This window comes from Perca fluviatilis, chromosome 13 (assembly GCF_010015445.1).
Source record: "Perca fluviatilis chromosome 13, GENO_Pfluv_1.0, whole genome shotgun sequence".
Taxonomy (NCBI): domain Eukaryota; kingdom Metazoa; phylum Chordata; class Actinopteri; order Perciformes; family Percidae; genus Perca; species Perca fluviatilis.
Genome location: NC_053124.1, coordinates 21,448,648 through 21,466,630, shown reverse-complemented (window position 1 = coordinate 21,466,630; position 17,983 = coordinate 21,448,648). Strand labels below are relative to the sequence as shown.

The window sequence follows — 17,983 nt, the reverse complement described above, 5'->3', positions numbered from 1 at the left end:
TTTTTTTCTCGATTATACTATTTTGGTGATTGTTGGGAGCCGAAATTGAAATTAAATTAATTGCACAGCCCTAGGGGACAGTGTGTGCCACAGTAAATGATAGCCGGCAAAAGATTCGTCATTTATTAACTTTTTTAATCTAGGGCTGCACAGCTCTCATTCTGCACCACAATTTGATATTGTTTATGTTGTAAACACATTTTAGCCTAAATGATTATTTTGACATCTGCATGCAGCATAGTGTCTAAATCTGACGCCGTTCTCTTTTCTTAACTCAAGTTCGTGGTCAGGAGAATGGCTTGGATGGAGCCAAGGCTGGAATAGCTGGAAGAGGTGCAGAGCGAGGCCGAAGGGGAAGAGGAAGAGGAAGAGGGACTGTCGGTAAGTTGCTGTAATCCTCTTTAGACAAAGTCATTTGTGAAGGAAATGTATCTTATCAAAACGAGGCGGAATCATGGGAAGGTTTTTATATTTACTAAACACTGCCATTCTTTCTCGTGAAAATAGTCGTCAGGCTAAGAAACTGACTCTTGTCTCTTCAGGAGTGTCTGGACGGCGAGGAGGCAGATTTTCGGCGCAAGGCATGGGGTAAGTGAACACCTGCTTTGTCTAAAACCAGAAGGCCTTTTGTTCCACTTTTACCTGTTGCCATGGTCACCAGAGTGCAGGACCCCAGCCCATTGTTTAGCCTTAATCCAAAAGAGGGAGAATATACATCAGCCAATGGGATGGAACAGCCTGGGCAGAAAAATTCTCTTCAGAGAATGCTTAATGTCTTAAAATTTTATTTGGAGTGAAATTATGATAGAACCACTCAGAAGGGTGTCTCTGCTCTCTGGCCCTAAGAGGGGGGGGGTTATTAATGTCAGTCAATTAGTTGGCATCTTATACTGGCAGCTTGATGCTTCTCAACTGTGATGACATTATTGCCAAATTTCATCATGTAATGGGCAACATTGTAGTTGTCCTAACAAATTTCTTGCCTAGGATTATAAGCAGTTGGGTTTGATGTTACTCTATAGTTATGGATCTTTAAATCTTCTTGGTCTGCTAAAGTAGAGTAGCACATGTGATATAATGTGGCTTTCTCTTGTGAGGTCAACGGCTGAGTGGCTTCCTCCCAAGAGAAGCCGGAATGTAATTTTCACTCATAAGAGTACAAAGTATTGAATGTGTGCTTCAAAGCTACTGTATTCATGCCATAAATATATGTTTGAACACACAGGCTCAGAGAGTAGAGGCATGACTTGAATGAAACAAAGTGTTTTGGTGTAAGACATTTAACTAACAAAACCTCACCCATCTTTAAGGTGTTATCTGTATCGTTTGTGTTTCAATGATGCTGTGAAAATGTCCTAGCATTTTAAGTATATAGTGTGTGGACCTAGATATTGACTTGCATATGTCAACGAATTCTACAATACGCTTGTTTCATATTGGTTAAAAACTAAGCTTGTTTTTGGTGAGCTGGGGCTTCCCACCTGCAATCGCATGCAGTGCTAGCTGAGGTGTTTTCATGTTACCTAACCCCCTCCCCCCACCACCACCACAACAGTTCTGTGATTGCTTTTGCTTCTTGCTGCTAGCAGACAGTTTACCAGCTTGGCTTCAGTGTCAGTTAAACACAGTGACTTAAATGAAACAAATGTGGCTCAAAAGGAAGGTTTGCATTTGTGTGTATCATTGGTACATTGTGCTGATACATTTTGAGATGATGCTAAGGCACCTTGTACCATTCACCCCACATACACATATTCTGCTTTAAAATGTTAGCATTCTAATCAAATTAAATGAATACTGTGAGCTCACAAGGGAAACGAGTACCACACGTCATTACTGATGAATAAGATAATCTAAAAGATTTGTTCTAAAGTTAGTGTGAAACTTTAATGATTCAGACGGTAGGAGGAATGTCAATAAATTAAATCAATTTATGAATATCTACAAATGTTGGTTTTTAGCCAAATAAAGCAGATTATATTGTTTTTATTTACATATTAACAATTGCTTGAAGATGCAGAAACCCTCATGGTGCCAAGAATTTCAGACACAAATTCACTCACTTACTCACTGGCCAATAAAGAGGAAAGAGGAGGTATTTACTTATTAGTTGTCTGATACCTGTGTCATTAAGCATAACACGTGTAGCTAAGTTATTACTACTCTCCTAAGGCTATATTGACACTGTAAGCCCAAATCAGATTTTTGGTATATTAAAAATGAATTTACATGGTTTTAAGTTGCAATTCCAAGAATCTCAGACACATTTGGGGATTTAGAAAGTCTTTAGTATTTGGTGGTTAGTGAAGTAATGGAAACCTCACTTTTTGCCTCCTATTTTATAATGTGTCGCCTTATAGTAAAATAGGGGTGTTTTTAATGTGTATATAATATAAAGTAGTGGCTCATCATTGTGGAATTCATGGTTTTAAAAACTGTATTGAATTGAATCACTTCCCTTGAGATTGTGACACATAAAGTAATGTTGCATCCAGAGTTGTGTTAGCCATAACTGCAGCATGTAACATGGCTGCATATATCAACCTCCTTCATCGCTGATGTTGCCTGGTGTAAAGGATGCAGTCATTATGTAGCCAGTTGTATTCACTTGTACCACAGCATTGGTTGGCACATTTAAAGTGTTGCCTCTTTGGGGTAACTGTTAGCTGCCTTTATTTGAATTCTCTAGTTGAATTTTCAGAAAAGAAACCGAGGGAAGAGATGGGAGTCCCACTTTGTCATATTTATCGAGGCCTCTCCAAGTCAGCGTATACAAACCCCCTGAAAATGGTTAATATTGTACGTTACAGCTACAAATACTAGAGTAAAAGTGTGGTTCTTGTGGAGACTGAGCTCAGCTGTTTATCTGAATTGAGCCAATTACATTTTAAGCTGGTCAAGGTTTATCATGAAGTATGTGTTTGTCATTACACTAGTTGACGTAAGGTGGAGATCTCTTTCAATGGAGATATTGAATGCTGATTTACATCAGCATCCTGTATGGCTGTTTAGTAATAGCTTTAAGAAAAGGTTGCCTTTTTTTTGACAGATAACAGACTTTCGTTAACTGATCATTAACCGTTAACCGACAAACTGGCAACTGATTCTCAGTTCACCCACAGTATTTCCTTTAGGATTTTTTTAGCAGTGGGGACAGGTCTGTAAATAAACAGTTAACTTTAATTTAAATTTGCAAGACCAGGCTTAAATGAACTGACAACATAAGTTATACGACTTACAGTTCTCAAGGACACACACACAATCTCAACTGGCTTATCATTCGGACAGCGTCTCTTTTTCCTTTTCTCCCTTTTTCTGCAGGGTGACCGCGTTATTCTCCGACATGCACTCTAACAATGCAGCCCTGTTTCTGATACTGTGGGGGGCCGCCACGGTCAAATCAACATAGAGGAAACCCTGACCCATCCAGGAGGCTCAGACATATTTTCCGCGTTCAGCTTCTGCAGGCAGCTGCATACTGTACGGGTAGCGCAGCCACTATATTGCATCCATGCATTGTCATGGATGCACGCATCCACATTCCCAGTAACTGCTTACGCGTCCGAGACGATCTCCCCTGCATCCACCTGCAAGGTTGTCAGCTGCTTACTACTGTCATCGGCATACTACTGTGTAGGGTGGCCAATTTTACCCGCAAGTCCTCATCAATATAGTGGCATGTGTCCGCTTACCGCTGTAAGCGCTGTCCAGCAGTCGGTGGAGCCATGAACTTGGCAGGAAAAAAACGCTTAAAACACAACTTAACTAGTAGTTAAGAAATAGATTGTATAACCTATTTTCTTTTTACAATGCAACAAATATATATATGTATTTTTTTTATAAATATTGTTTTTTGGCTGGACAGCATAGGGCTAGGCCTATAACCTCACTGAGTGAAGTTCCACCATTGGTCAAGTGTATTGGCGCGACACAGGCTTTTACCTCCACTATCGCCCATCAGCTGAGTAACTTCCTCAATACAGGGCTCTTTTTAACTGTTTTATTGCATGGGCAAGCAGGTGATGCATATTTGATCGTTTATCAGAATCCGAAAACTTGTATCGTATATGCCTTTGATATCGTTTATAATTGGAAAGAAATAGACGAGCAGCTAAAACAATCGCTCCAGATTGTAAGCTTTCGCGGAGCTCTGCGGCGCAGTGTGTGCTGTGTGAACATCACAATTGCTTAAAGTGATGGTTAGGAATCTAATAATTAATAGGACGTCACTAGAATGTAAAGATAGATTAAAGTTTAGCAGTTATCGAAAATAAAACTTACCCTGCTGGCTTCTGCTCTCTGCTGCTGCTGTTACTACGGCAGTACCGGTGGTAAGAGGCGTTTACCCATTACAAACGCAAAAGAGATGCAACAAAAATATTTATTAATTTAATGATTAAATAAGGTAATGTCTCCAAACTTACCTCAATTATAACTTGTCTCCTGCTAGTTATACTACAGTACTTACTTTAAAAAATAAGTTAAATTAATAAATATTTTTGTTGCATCTCTTTTCGGTGTTGTAATTTGTAGACGTCCCTAAGCACTCGCCTTACAGCAGCAGCAACAACAGCAGAGAGCAGAAGCCAGCAGGCAAGTGTTATTTACATAAACTTCTGGTGTACTTACAAACTTTACAATCCATCGTTTTATGAGAGCATAACCTATTTGTACTACTGTAGACGTTTGGTATCATTCCGGGCATTATTAGTGGGGTAATGTTAAGAGACACTTCGGATCCATTAGCCCCTGCGCTAAGCTATTCAGCTGATAACGCTACGCTACGCTAACTCGTCCAATGTTCGACCCAGGTGAAAAAAGCTTCTGGGGGGGTGTTTGGCTCGAGGTCATGGTGCAAAGGACCCTAGGGTGAAACTACTACGAACCATCACTTTAACATTGGCGCTGAAAGGAAAACGGCAGTGCTTCAGCGGCCGGTGTAAATCCAGTGAAAGCACTGCAACGAAGACAGCAGAGAAGAAATAAATGGTAAAGTTGTCAGGTGGTATTAAATATACAGTGTAGATTTCAGTTTTTCTGTGAATAAATGCTGCAGTTCCTCAAGACCAACATTTGAGGCTGTAGTTCATAATTGTCATGGGGTGAAACCTATGTCTGGTCTGTTTAACAAAGTAACATTAATTACGCAATAACACTTTAGATGAGTAATCCAGAACAAGAATTTGTTTAAAAAAAAAAAAAAGCACGATTACATTGAAAAGCAGTCCTCAATTAATTTTCTCAAATGTAGCTTTACAATGTCATGTGATAGCTACATCAGTACACAACAAATATTACTGGGACCACTACGGATGAACATTTAATATCTATACGACATTATAGACCCCACTGCTGACTATCCCTGTAACAATTTGGCCACAATTAAGCACATTGACCATATATGGTCCAGTCATATACTAAGTATCGACCTAGTGTACTGTTTAACTGATATTAATCGGTCAACATTCTTATTGTCGGTTAACGGTTAAATATTAACATTCCTAATTTGAGATGATGCAGCGGTGTGATAGAAGGTACCATTGAAATTCTTAGATTGGTTAGACATTAACTGCATCAATGAAAAGATTACTGCATTTATTCTTGCATAACTGCTCTCATCTAGCAACGGTTTTGTGTTTGTGGCTGCAATGTGTATACCTCTTAGTTGGGTTTATTGGTCTGTATTTACCCACCATGACTAAAAGCACACTGGCTTGCCTTGCATTGGAGAGTGACTGACCGGTGTAGAGTGTTCGTTACAACACTGGCACAGGCAGATCGAAGGCATTTTGCTTACGCTGCTGCTCTGGATTGTGGTCTGAAAAACAAAAGCTTTATCTTCTACTTTTACTTTGTTGTGCTTCTTGTAATTGTTGCCATTATTTTTCCTCTAAAGCCAGATTGATAAGGGGCCCAGATATGATATTGCAGGAGGTGAGAGGTGAGTGCATCGCCTCTGGTGTGTCTGTTATTCTTGTTTTCTGTAGGGAGACTTTTCAGTGCCATAAAACAGGATGTTGTAATATAAGACATTATCAAAACATAAGTATTACTCCTCATTCTATTAATAGGATATTAAAGCAATATGACCTTCCTGAAATTTGATGTTAAATCTGCTCATGCAAGCCATAAATGCCCTCAGATTTGCACAGGAAGGATCTTAGACAAATGATGAAAGCATCTTGGCTTGACTCAAAAGAAAAGTCTTGTTCTTCATGTTGCTAGGTTGCACCAGCTGTAATTTTACCAGCATACACAGATATGTCAGATTAATTAAAAACGTACAGTACCAGAAAAGAGTTTTTGAGGAACAACAAAAACGGTATTTAGATGCTCATTTGCATGTCTTGACTGTACAAACTGTCAAAGATGGAAATGGTTTCATTTCAGTTTCTATAATTTCCTCTTCCTGCTAAACTCCCCCAGTCACTCCTTTCTGAAGTGTTTCTATTAGCTAAAAGCATAATGACTATAAGAGCAGAGCTGGGGATTTATTCATACAGTACTCGTAGTGCAATATGCAGGCGCAAAACCAACTAGCTCACTAGTGGTTTAAGAATTGAATAGGAGTCTGCTTCTGCTTAACATTTTCAAAACTTTGACCTGTAGAAGGTAAGTTAAGAAATGGACCCCATATTATTGTGTGTGGGCACCCAGTTGTGGCTGAAGTGTTTTTTATTTTTTATTTTTATATTGTTCTGGCAGCCCTTCAGCTGTTGGTCAGTACATGCACTCAATTCTCAACTCAACCCACTTATCACTTTCTTCCCCAGAACATTCAACCCTGCTGACTATGCGGAGCCAGCCCAGGCAGAAGAAAACTATGGAGGGTGCAGCACCTGGAACAACACAGGAAACTCAGACCTTGAGGAGGGAGCTAGTAAGTTAGTGTATTAAGAAGTGTTGCCCTCTAATAAGAGAAGTAATCTTATCAAGGAATCATCTGTTTACCATCAATAGGATTTTAAAAATAATTATCGGCATCCCAAAGAAGCTCTTGTGATAAAGATGAAAGGAAGGAAATCTGCTTTTCGGTGCTGGGCATAGAACCATGCACACTGTTTACAAATACCAAATTCCAGAGAGATTTTATTTCTCTTAGCTCTTTACATCCAGATCTCTGTGTCCAGTTGTCTGAAGTATAGTCACGTTTTCATTACATTCAACTTCAATCTCCTGCTTCTGTCTTTGTCTCTAGGGTTGGAATACGCTGCAGGAGAGGGAACAAATTATCCGCCCAAGTTTGACTCTGCTCCTGGTAAACCTAGCTTCACTTTCGGGGCGCCAGACTAACTTTTTTATTTATTTATTTTTTTTTACTAGGACCACTGCCAACAAAAAAAGATTTAGGGGCAAACACAGAAAATGTAGGGGTGCACACCTTAAATCGACTTGCAAAGCAATTTTTTCACATTTTTCACATTTTAACTGTTTTACTGATAATGCTTTGGAGATAAATACAAATATTTAGTTGAGTCACATTTTAATTAAATGGTGGTAGTATCGTCAATTATGACATATACAGGGTCTCCTTCACTCCTGTCTTTTTTGTTTACACTGAAATAGCAATCATATCTAAGGTGATTAGACGGAGCGGTACCGCAGCGTGTGGCAAATGTTGAAGCTGACCTTATCATTGATGTAAAAATGCAAATAAATCCTTGAATGCACAGGCAATTAAGTGATATCCCGCAGTTTTGGTATCCCGTCCTTTTTGTCTGAGACCGAGACAACACGGAAAAAAATGAGTCGATTGGTGACGAGACCAAATACAGCAGTACTGCTGAGGTCTATCAACACAGCTCCGCCGACTGTAAGTGCAGACAAGCGGGGTTGAGACCATAAACAAAGAGAGGAGGGCTAACGTTGGGCTAAAGCTAACTCCTTATCGGCTATCGCTACTCAGCATTTTCCTCACCAATGTACGGTCTTTAGCAAACAAAATGGATGATCTTCGACTGCGCATCACCACTTGTAAATGTATTATGGACTGCAATATCATGATTTTCATGGAAAAACATGGTAACAACAGCCCTTTGCATCAGCATGTGTGGACGATGAGTGTGACACTACGAAAGCGAGACACTAGTGTAGATGTTAACCACGCAGTTGACTAATCACTCACGGACCCTCCCCCTCGTGCACACATTGGTCAAATCTGGCAGACTTTCTCTCTCATCCTTTTCAACATGAAATTAAAAAAAATAGTCATCAAATTTGCAGGTGGTAGGTAAATGTGCGAGTAGTTTAAAAAAATGTCGCAAAATGTTTTGTTTTTTATGTGTCCCTTATCCTGTTTGAATCTTGTTTGGCCTATCAAAGTAGTATTGAACTGTTTCTCTTTGACTCATAGGTGCCTGGAGGACTGCCACAGAGGAGTGGGGCACTGAGGACTGGAATGAGGATGTGAGTGTTTCTGGGATCAACCTTATACAACTGCTGTAGCTTTTAAATATAACATTAAGGACCTAATTTACTAACACTAACGCAGTTTGCGCTGCGTCTGTTTATGCGAGTTCGGTAATAGCGCACGCTATGCTTCCACATTTTGCGTAGTATTTATCAACCCTGACACCCATCAGGCAATCAGCGTCTTTCTCCGCCCACTACACCGTAAATTGCGCTGTAGCAAAGCGGTACTGGTGCTATGATACGTCTGAGTGCAGACTGCGATATTCCCACTGCTGATGCTATGACTGTTTGAAATGATCCTGATGCCAATATTTGTAATGTAGCGAGGAGTTTAACAACTGCTGGAATGTGATGTGAACGCTGAGTGGGAGATTCAATTTCATCTTTGATTTCTTCCAGTAACTCTAATATTGCATGGCTGCTTGATCTGTAATGCTAAATGATGTTGTGTTCACTGACAGTGTGATTCTTGTGTTAAAAATATTTTCAGCCTCGCCTATGTTTTCGTCTTGGTCAAATTACTGTTGCCATTTCACCAGCGGCATATAAAGGTCTACGAGGAAACTCGATTGCGGCTGGTTTAGACCTGCTTTTAAGAGGCGGAGAATTTCCCCCGCAGAATAGAGGCGCGCTCTTACTGACAGTCTTTTGTAAATACCACGGAATATATAATTAGGTGCACTTTGCGCTTATCCTCCCGCCTTTTTCGGGTGGAACTCCCACTTTCCCCACGAGCCTCCCACGAACGCATATTGAAAGCGCAACTTTTCTCTTCTCGGTCATGTGGCAGACAATCTGCGATTTTACCCAAGTGCGCCCGGTTTTTAAATAGCTCGCATCGGTTACGTCCGTCTTTGCGACCAATTAGCACCTGGAAACAGGCGCAAACGGCTTGATAAATCTAGCCCTAAGTGTGAACTTCCAAAGACAAAATGGAAGTTCTAAACTGATTTTAGCATAGTTTCACTGATGGAAGACTGGATCCATTTTTGAATATAGATGTTACCTTTTTGTTCTTCCAGCTGTAATTTTTTTCCATCTTCTACTCTCTTCCTCTGCAGCTTTCAGAGACCAAGATATTCACAGCTTCCAGTGTAGCTTCCGTGCCTCTGCCTCAAGAGAATGTTACCATCACCAAAGGCCAGAGGTGGTTCACTTATGCACTTTATTAGCCTGATTCCTTAGCCTTCCTTTCAAGGAATTGGTTGGGAAAATAATTACATTAGCTTGTTTTCATTGTTTACTTGTTCAATGTGAAATATCAAAAAATAAATAAGAATATTAATATTATGGGGCAAGCTTCTTCAATTATGTAGGTTTGTCAGCATTTCCTTGTCCTTCATTATAGTAAACTAAATAGTGTTTTTGACTGTTGGTTGGGGAAACAACTATTAGGAAATTGTAGTTAAAAAATTTCCGTCCTAATTTTGCAAGGCGACTCCCTTCTGAGGTTTTATAGACTAAACGATTAATTGAGAAAATAATCGGCAGATTAATTGATGATTCAAATAATTAGTTGTTGCCGCCCTAACGTAATTATTTTTTTTTTAAATTAGTTTTAGCCGTAGTAAAAATAAAGGTTCAGTTGAACGAGATCCCATTTCAAATGTCCTCCTGTTGTAATGAATATTTCCACCTTGCTATAGGATTGACCTTGCGGTGCTTCTAGGGAAGACTCCTCCATCCTCCTCTTCAGAGACAGAAACTCCCCCCATGGAGGCCACTCAGCCCCCCTCCTTGCCCCAGTCACTGGTTTTCAGCAACTCTAAGCAAGGGGTGCCACTCTCCCAAACATCCACCAGCACCCCTTACACCCAGCACAGCATGGTGAGACTCACCGAAAAAACACTTAAGCATTTTTTAATTATGTGCTTACATACACCCTTGCTCTTAAAATTTACTTTACTGATGCAGCTTTTACTTACGGATGCAAATTGTCTCTTAAGATTTATATCTCAACCACTTCCTAGCCACACAGGATGTCTATTGACATGTCGTAACTAGGCCCATGTAGCATAATTTTTTTATTATTGTAATAACAGTGTGTCATAATCTGCCAACATTGCAGGTCAGCATGCTGAGCAAGGGTTTCGGGGATGTGGGGGACCCTAAAGGTGCGAGCACAGGGACCACTGGCTCTCAATTCCTGGAGCAGTATAAAACAGCCCAGGCACTGGCCCAGCTGGCAGCCCAGCACTCCCAAACTGGACCTCCCAACACAACCCCTTCATCCTGGGACACCAGTGCCACCTCACTGGGACAATACGGTGAGCTGACATCCTTCTGTATTCTGTAATTACTCTGATCTTCCTTCAATTCCCTTTTAGCATGTTAAGGATAATGACATGGATATTTTATTATTTTTTTAATGTAGGACCATCCTAACTGCTCTCAGGGTTTCTTAACTAACTTAAATTATGTTTCCACTCTCCACTTTCCAGATATGAAGACTCAGCCGGAGTCTGCGGTCCATACGCCCTTTACGAAGCGGCAGCCCTACCAGGCGGCCACCTCAACCTCGTCCATGTTGGATGTTTTCCTGCAGGACAAAGGCCTACCTTCCTCATCTTCATCTTCTTCCTTACCCCAACAAACATCTTCACCCCATGTGGGGCCCCCGCCTGCTTCCTCCCTTCCCAAAATGGCAGCAGTCCCTTCTCTAGGTCAGCAAGTCTCCCCAAGTTCCTCAGATGCCCAGGGTTCCAGTCCACTGCCTTTGCAGCAACACAAACTCAAACAGCAGAAGAAGAGGACCTCTATCACAACAAAGGTAACAACTGAATTCAAATTACAACATATTTTAAATGTGATGATTGAATCTTTATTTTTATTTGATTTTTAAAGAGAAGCATAAGAAATTCTCCATGCTAACAAATTAAGCATTTGATGTATTGTGTGTGAAAACAAACTCCTGGTCCTGTGATGGTAGAAACCATCCTTGGACAAGACTCAAAGTATGTGTGCCCAATCTTAACATGCCCTTCATCTTTCTCAGATTCCTGCAATGGCGGTAGAGATGCCTGGCTCAACAGACATCTCAGGCCTTAATCTTCAGTTTGGAGCACTGCAGTTTGGGTCAGAGCCAGTTATACCAGAGTATGAGTCCAACCCCGCTACCACAACACCAGCCAACCAGGTCCAGAAAAGTCTCTACACTAGCCCCAGCAGGTTGGTATATCTAAAATACTTTTGTACCTTTTTTAATATGAAGATTAAGTACATATTTTGTTTTTTAGACGTGTGTCGACAGTGAAATAATTTAAGGTTCCGTTTTTTTATTTAATTTTTATTATGGCTGGACATTAAGCAGTTGGAAGTTTTTATATTCTATTTTTTTCTTATGCAGCATCTATTAGAATCACTGGGTTGTAATAGTTTTAAGTGCATATTGTAGTTTTTAAGAGTGCTTTAACATTTAAGTTGTAATTTTTTAAGTCAGAACCACGCATTGTTCCCTAAGAACACAATCTTGTCAATACCATTACAATCTGCAGTGAGTCAACTCCAGCTCTCTCCAACTCCAGCCAGATGGACCTGTATGATCAGAGAGCATCTCAGACTCGGCGCTACCCTCACTCAGTCTCCTCCTCCCCTCATAAGGATATGCAGCCCAAGGTACGGCCAAGCTTCCCTCTTTTTCACTTGACCTGATAAAACATTTAATATGGTGTTGTGTTAGTATAGTTCTTAGAGGAGTAGCTAGTGCAGACAACTTGCTTAATCCCAACTTGGTCCTTTGGAGCTCTGTACTAGTAATGTAAGGCTTTGGTTTAAAGTGATGGTTCGGAGTAATTTCACCCTAGGGTCCTTTGCATCATGACCTCGAGCCAAACCCCCAGAAGCTTTTTCACCTGGGTCCAACATTGGGAGGTAAGCGTGAAAGTAGCGTTATCAGCTGAATAGCTTAGGCACAGGGGCTAATGGATCCAGTGATGTATCTCGTAAATGACCCCACTAATAATGCCCGAAATGATACCAAACTTCTACACTAGTACAAATAGGTTATGCACTCATAAAACGATGGATTGGAAAGTTTGTAAGTACACCAGAAGTGTATGTAAATAACACTTGCCTGCTGGCTTCTGCTCTCTGGTGCTGCTGCTGCTGTTGTTGTTGTTGCTGCTGCCTGCAGTTAGACGAGTGCTTAGGGCCGTCTACAAATTACAACACCAAAAAGAGATGCAACAAAAATATTTATTAATTTAATGATTAAATAAGGTAACGTCTCCAAACTTACCTCAATTATAACTTGTCTACTGCTAGTTATACTACTGCACTTATTTAAAAAAAAAAAAAGTTAAATTAATAAATATTTTTGTTGCATCTCTTTTCGCTGTTGTAATTTGTAGACAGCCCTAAGCACTCTTACTGCCCGTTAGGTAGCAGCAGCAGAGACGAGAAGCCAACAGGCAAGTGTTATTTACATTACTTAAAAACTTTCCAATCCATCGTTTGAGTAAATAAACTACTTGTACTAGTGTAGAAGTTTGGTATCATTCCGGGCATTATTAGTGGGGTCATTTACGAGATACATCACTGGATCCGTTAGCCCCTGTGCTAAGCTATTCAGCTGATAACGCTACTCTATGCTAACTCTCCCAATGTTGGACCCAGGTGAAAAAAGCTTCTGGGGGGGTGTTTGGCTCGAGGTCATAGTGGAAAGGACCCTAGGGTGAAATTACTCCGAACCATCACTTTAATGCGGAAGTGTCCTGCAGTAAATTAGCTGTTTAATTTACCCCTCCATTCCTTCTGCATCGTTAAAGTCATTTAGAGATCATTACCTGAACTTCAGTTTAAAATGACGAAGGTAGCGGGTGTTCTTAACAAACTGGTGTTACTCTAATCCCCCATATTCCTGTTTTTTGTTTGATTCGCTTGTGGTCATTGTAATACACTACTGGCTTCAGACCTGTAGTTAAAATGCTCTGCATAACAAACCAGCTTCTTGGCCCGACTGTTTCCAAAAGCCCTACGCTCTGCAACTTTTTATGAATGGCCTGTTTCCATAGAAACTCACCTTCATTGTTGTTTTTACAGAATGGCTTCAGTTCAATACAAGCAACACAATCTGTGGAAGGTAAGTGTTTTTTATTTTTTTTCTTAAAAGCATTGTTGAAAAGTTTCCTGATCACTCTGGATTGGAATTTATTCCAGAAATATCTCCGCTCTCCCCAGCTGCAGCAGGCTCTGCAGTATCTGTCAAGCCGGTCTCTGATTCGGTCACGCCTGTCTCCAGCATGGGCACTTTGACTGACAGCGGCTCTGCCTCCTTGATGTCTACATCCAATCAAACATCCCTCAGCGGTCTGGGCCACAGTGAAGACTTGCCTCCAAGCACCATCCCCCCTCCTCAGCACAACAAGTGAGTTGCCGCTAAATTAACACACACAAAGAAATTAATTAGTATCCTAAGTTATGACCTCTGGGTAAACCCAAGTATCACTAAATGTGATGGTATTTGCAGATAGTTGAGACGTGCTCTGAACCTTCCTTTCATTTCTACAGCTCTCACCCATCACAACAGAACAGCCTTGCTCCATCTGCAGTCCGGACATCCAACTCAGGCTTACTGGTGAGCTTGTCATGCTTACTGCAGTATTTTTACAACCTATAATGTGGCTCTGGCATTGTCTTTGATTTTTTTATGGCCTTTGAAAGAGCAGATTAAAAACATGTTTAAACCGAATGGACCGAAACCATGAGTTGTGTGTACATGCGTGAGCATTTCCTGTGATGGCAGATGGACACATTGGATGTCTATTCACTCTAATGGAAGTGTAATCTTATCAATCCTAACCCTATCTTTTTATCTTCCGTCTCTACAGCACCCCAGCGTAGACGGTGACTCAAGCCTGCACTCCTCCTCCTTCCCTTCCTCTGTCTCAGCCGTGCCGTCTTCGTCAGTCCCCTCCTCTTCCTCGATGGCTGCTTCCCAGGTGTCCCTAGGGGCCCCTCAGGTCTCCTCTGGGGGCTCTGCCACAGTTTCAGCTCCCTCCGGCCTCGGCCCCGCTAGCAGTCTGGCCATGGGTGTCAACACTGCCTCCATGGGTGTCCCAGCTGCAGTTGCCGCTTCAGTGTCCTCGGCAGCCTTGGCCATACCTTCCTCATCCTCACGCAGCTCTGCAACATCCTCAGGTTAGACATAAACCCAAGCACAAACATGTCAGTGAAAATACACTTTTGTTTGATATCCATTGCTGTTTAGACAACTTTATATCCAAATCTTGCATTGTGAAATCTCTTAACAAAATTTGTATTTTAATACTAAATGCTTATTTACACTTAAGTATTTTAGCTTTTCTTTTCTCCTCACTTTGTCTGCCTTGCTTACTGTAATTTGTGCTATCAATCTACAGGTAGCATTACCAGTGAGTTAATTGTGGCCTTTGGAATTTAGTGTCAGGGCTTTACAATTCTGAATAACTTGCTGGTTAAATGCACTGTCACAATTTGTTTATCCATAAGGATAAACAAATCCAAAAGAATTTGCCGTCTTTTTGGTTTCTGCGCACAACTACGCGGGCCAAAATCTATCGTGAACCTAAAATGATATGCGGGCCAGATCAAAACTTGCGAGGGGCCGGATTTGGCCCGCGGTCCTTGAGTTTGACACGTGGATTAGATGAACAATGAGAGAGCCTTTTATGTGCGCTCTCAGTCGTTTCTTTGCTTTCCTCGCTACCATTTTCAAGTTGAACGTATGATGGCCATTCAAGTAGATTCATGTAGAATCGGCCAAAAAAAAGGCCGGATGCTGACGGTGGTGCGGGACACACCGCAAAAACAAACCTTGGTGTGTCATCGCAAAAACAAACCTTGGTGTGTCAGGGCCTTTACTCTGTTTGGTTGCTCTCTGAAGCTTTTTTTTTTTGTCTCCCTCTCTCTCACACACACACAAATGCGTTGGATTTGTTTTCTTTTGTGCTCCCTCTGCCAGTGCAAAGTTTGTCACGTGTATTGCGGTCTTCTCATTTACTGATGCAGCTTAGGGAGAAATTTGTACATACAACATATCTCTCCTTGCTAATTGGAATCTGGTAGAATCATTTTCATGTACAAATGAGATTGCAATGGGTAAGAACTGACATTGGGCTTAGAGCATGGTTGATTGTGCAGCCCTACTTTGTTTCTGTAGTTTATGTTGTGATTTCACACTGAAAATACTGTTTTATTTATGTCCTTTTTTGCTGGTGTGCATAGTTAGCCAATGGATAATAGATTTTTAGTAGTGGCTTGTTTGGCAAATCAATGCAATGCATTTATGTTTTTACAATGCTTTGTGCATACAGGGAAAGCACCTCCAAACCTGCCACCTGGAGTGCCCCCTCTACTGCCCAACCCATACATCATGGCCCCTGGACTACTGCATGCCTACCCTGTAAGTTCCTGCCAGGGTTAGACAGTCTTTGTACAATCTGAGCTTTACCTGTGCTTACCAGTTTGTTATATAATTGATATAATAACTAGGGCTAGGTACTGAATTCAATACTTTGTAGGCACCAACCGAATTGCCTCTAAAGTATTGAAAAATGCCTTGTCATTCAATACCCAATATCGATACCTTAGGAGTAAATCTCATCAGCGTCAGTGAGCCAAGAAGCATGCAGCATGCCAATAATGTTTGATTGGCTGTCTAACGTTGCACGTCGCTGAGTCAGGCAGGAAAAACTCTGCGTTGCGCACAGAGACGGGGCTCATGTAGTAGGAGCTGATAAAGATTTGTTCCATAATGTGTAATGTTTTATAAAATTGGTATCAAAGAAAGTATTGTTTAGGAACCTGTATCAAAGTCACGGTACCTTTTTTTTTTTTTTTTTTTTTTTAATAAAAAATAGTAACACAATATTCTGACACATTTCTTGCTCCATCTTAGCCTCAGGTGTACGGCTATGATGACCTACAGATGTTGCAGACAAGAATACCGCTGGTGAGTTTTGTGAAGTGTTCAACTCCTGCAATAAAACAATTATGCACAAAATACCTCATTGCTTGAAGTCCAGTATTTTTATATTATACATTTTTTTTCTCTCTCTCCAGGATTATTACAGCATCCCCTTTGCAACTCCCACAACGGCACTGACTGGCAGAGAGGGCAGCCTGACTAGCAACCCTTATTCTGGTGAGCCATGCGTCTATTGAAAGTTTAGCTAAAGTGTGATTTATGCTTCTGCGTTAAATCGACGCCGTGGCTACGTATGTAGGTACGTGGAGACACTGACCCTACGCTGTATCCTGATGTGCACCTCTCGAAAAATGTACTTACGTGTCCCGGTGCTCGCACATCGCTCAGCTGTAGCTTTGTAGCGTTTCATTTCCCCCTACTCATTTCCTGGTTCTCCTTCTCCATAAACATCAAGGGGGTGTGGCCTTGACCAACTGCCACTTTGCTTATTTGAAAGTAGAGGTCGACCGATAGTGGATTTTACCGATAGCTAGGTTGGGCCCTATTTGCCGATAACCGATTAAGCGACCGATAGTATTTAGAATTGATACTGGATAAAACAGTTGACAAAATGCATACATTTTTTTTTTTCAAAAAATGTCCAGACACTTTTGCCCATAATCAAAATAATAATGTCATATTTATTGATATTACACCCACAGCAATGCTACACAAGCATGTGTGTTGTCTAAAACAGTTCTCCTACGTATTTGGAGTCATCCAGTGCAAAAATAAACAAATTGAGCAATATAATTCATATAAAGGACAAACTATTTACATTTCTTCAAAAAAGGCCCAAATGTATGCCAAATCTCAAAACAGTGATGCCATTCTTCTCTGTAGAACAGGCCTTTTTTGAAGAACTGTAAATAGTTTGTCCTTTATATGAATTATAATGCTCACTCACTGGATAGACCTACAACCAATCAGAGCAACGGAACGCAACTGTCAACAGAACTCAACACTGTGCATCGTCTCCATAGCAACCACTCTTTGCACAATGCATTCGTTTTAACTTCTGACTTTTAGACTTTTTTGAAGCTGGATATCATTTGTTGCGTGCAAATATAAATGTGGATAACGTTAGTGATAGTGACATGCTTGCTACAGTCGCATTTCTAGAGATGAATCGGCGAAAACACGTTTTATTTCAATGAGACGCCACGGCTTTGTTCTAACGTCGCTGAGCGCTCCCTCTCTTCACTCACTCTCTATCTCGCTCCACCATATAACGCTACCTTGCTTTCGGGCAGTTGTTGATGCTCCTCCGCTGAGATTTTAAAATGAATGCGCTGTCGAGTCTACGCATCTCAATTCTCCAGCGGCAGCCACTAGACGGATCGTGGATGATTTGGGTCGGACTTGCGTTCATTTTTGTCAGTGTTTAACAGCTTGAGGTAAGTTAGCCTACTACTAATGTTTAGCGTCATCTCAGCCTCGAAAGCAAACAAACCTACTGTTGTGCTGTTCTTTCTCTACTAATGCAGCATCTATTCAACAAATTAATAACTTTATAATGATATGACAAAATGTACTGTATACATACCTTTTTGCTGTCGATGCTTTAAACGCGCATCTGATGTCAGCCTTCTCCGCACAGCATGTGCTCTCGGTGCAGCGCGCAGT

General features: G+C 41.0%; 1 protein-coding gene across 7 annotated transcripts in view; it reads left to right on the top strand.

Moving 5' to 3' along the window:
• Nucleotides 1-17,983, top strand: part of ubap2l (ubiquitin associated protein 2-like) — a 37,575-nt gene that overhangs the window by 8,216 nt on the left and 11,376 nt on the right. For 3 of the 7 annotated variants that reach the window (XM_039819556.1, XM_039819560.1, XM_039819555.1), the window contains exons 6-24: nucleotides 280-381; nucleotides 543-588; nucleotides 5,897-5,941; nucleotides 6,774-6,880; nucleotides 7,199-7,258; nucleotides 8,354-8,406; nucleotides 9,474-9,559; nucleotides 10,059-10,239; nucleotides 10,481-10,679; nucleotides 10,854-11,182; nucleotides 11,408-11,580; nucleotides 11,907-12,027; nucleotides 13,453-13,492; nucleotides 13,591-13,777; nucleotides 13,921-13,986; nucleotides 14,231-14,550; nucleotides 15,705-15,793; nucleotides 16,289-16,342; nucleotides 16,453-16,534. In XM_039819556.1, coding sequence (XP_039675490.1) covers nucleotides 280-381; nucleotides 543-588; nucleotides 5,897-5,941; nucleotides 6,774-6,880; nucleotides 7,199-7,258; nucleotides 8,354-8,406; nucleotides 9,474-9,559; nucleotides 10,059-10,239; nucleotides 10,481-10,679; nucleotides 10,854-11,182; nucleotides 11,408-11,580; nucleotides 11,907-12,027; nucleotides 13,453-13,492; nucleotides 13,591-13,777; nucleotides 13,921-13,986; nucleotides 14,231-14,550; nucleotides 15,705-15,793; nucleotides 16,289-16,342; nucleotides 16,453-16,534 — 2,340 coding nt within the window. Of the gene's footprint in view, nucleotides 1-279; nucleotides 382-542; nucleotides 589-5,896; nucleotides 5,942-6,773; nucleotides 6,881-7,198; nucleotides 7,259-8,353; nucleotides 8,407-9,473; nucleotides 9,560-10,058; nucleotides 10,240-10,480; nucleotides 10,680-10,853; nucleotides 11,183-11,407; nucleotides 11,581-11,906; nucleotides 12,028-13,452; nucleotides 13,493-13,590; nucleotides 13,778-13,920; nucleotides 13,988-14,230; nucleotides 14,551-15,704; nucleotides 15,794-16,288; nucleotides 16,343-16,452; nucleotides 16,535-17,983 lie in introns of all 7 variants that reach the window. The other 4 variants (XM_039819558.1, XM_039819557.1, XM_039819559.1 and 1 more) reach the window with 4 other exon arrangements.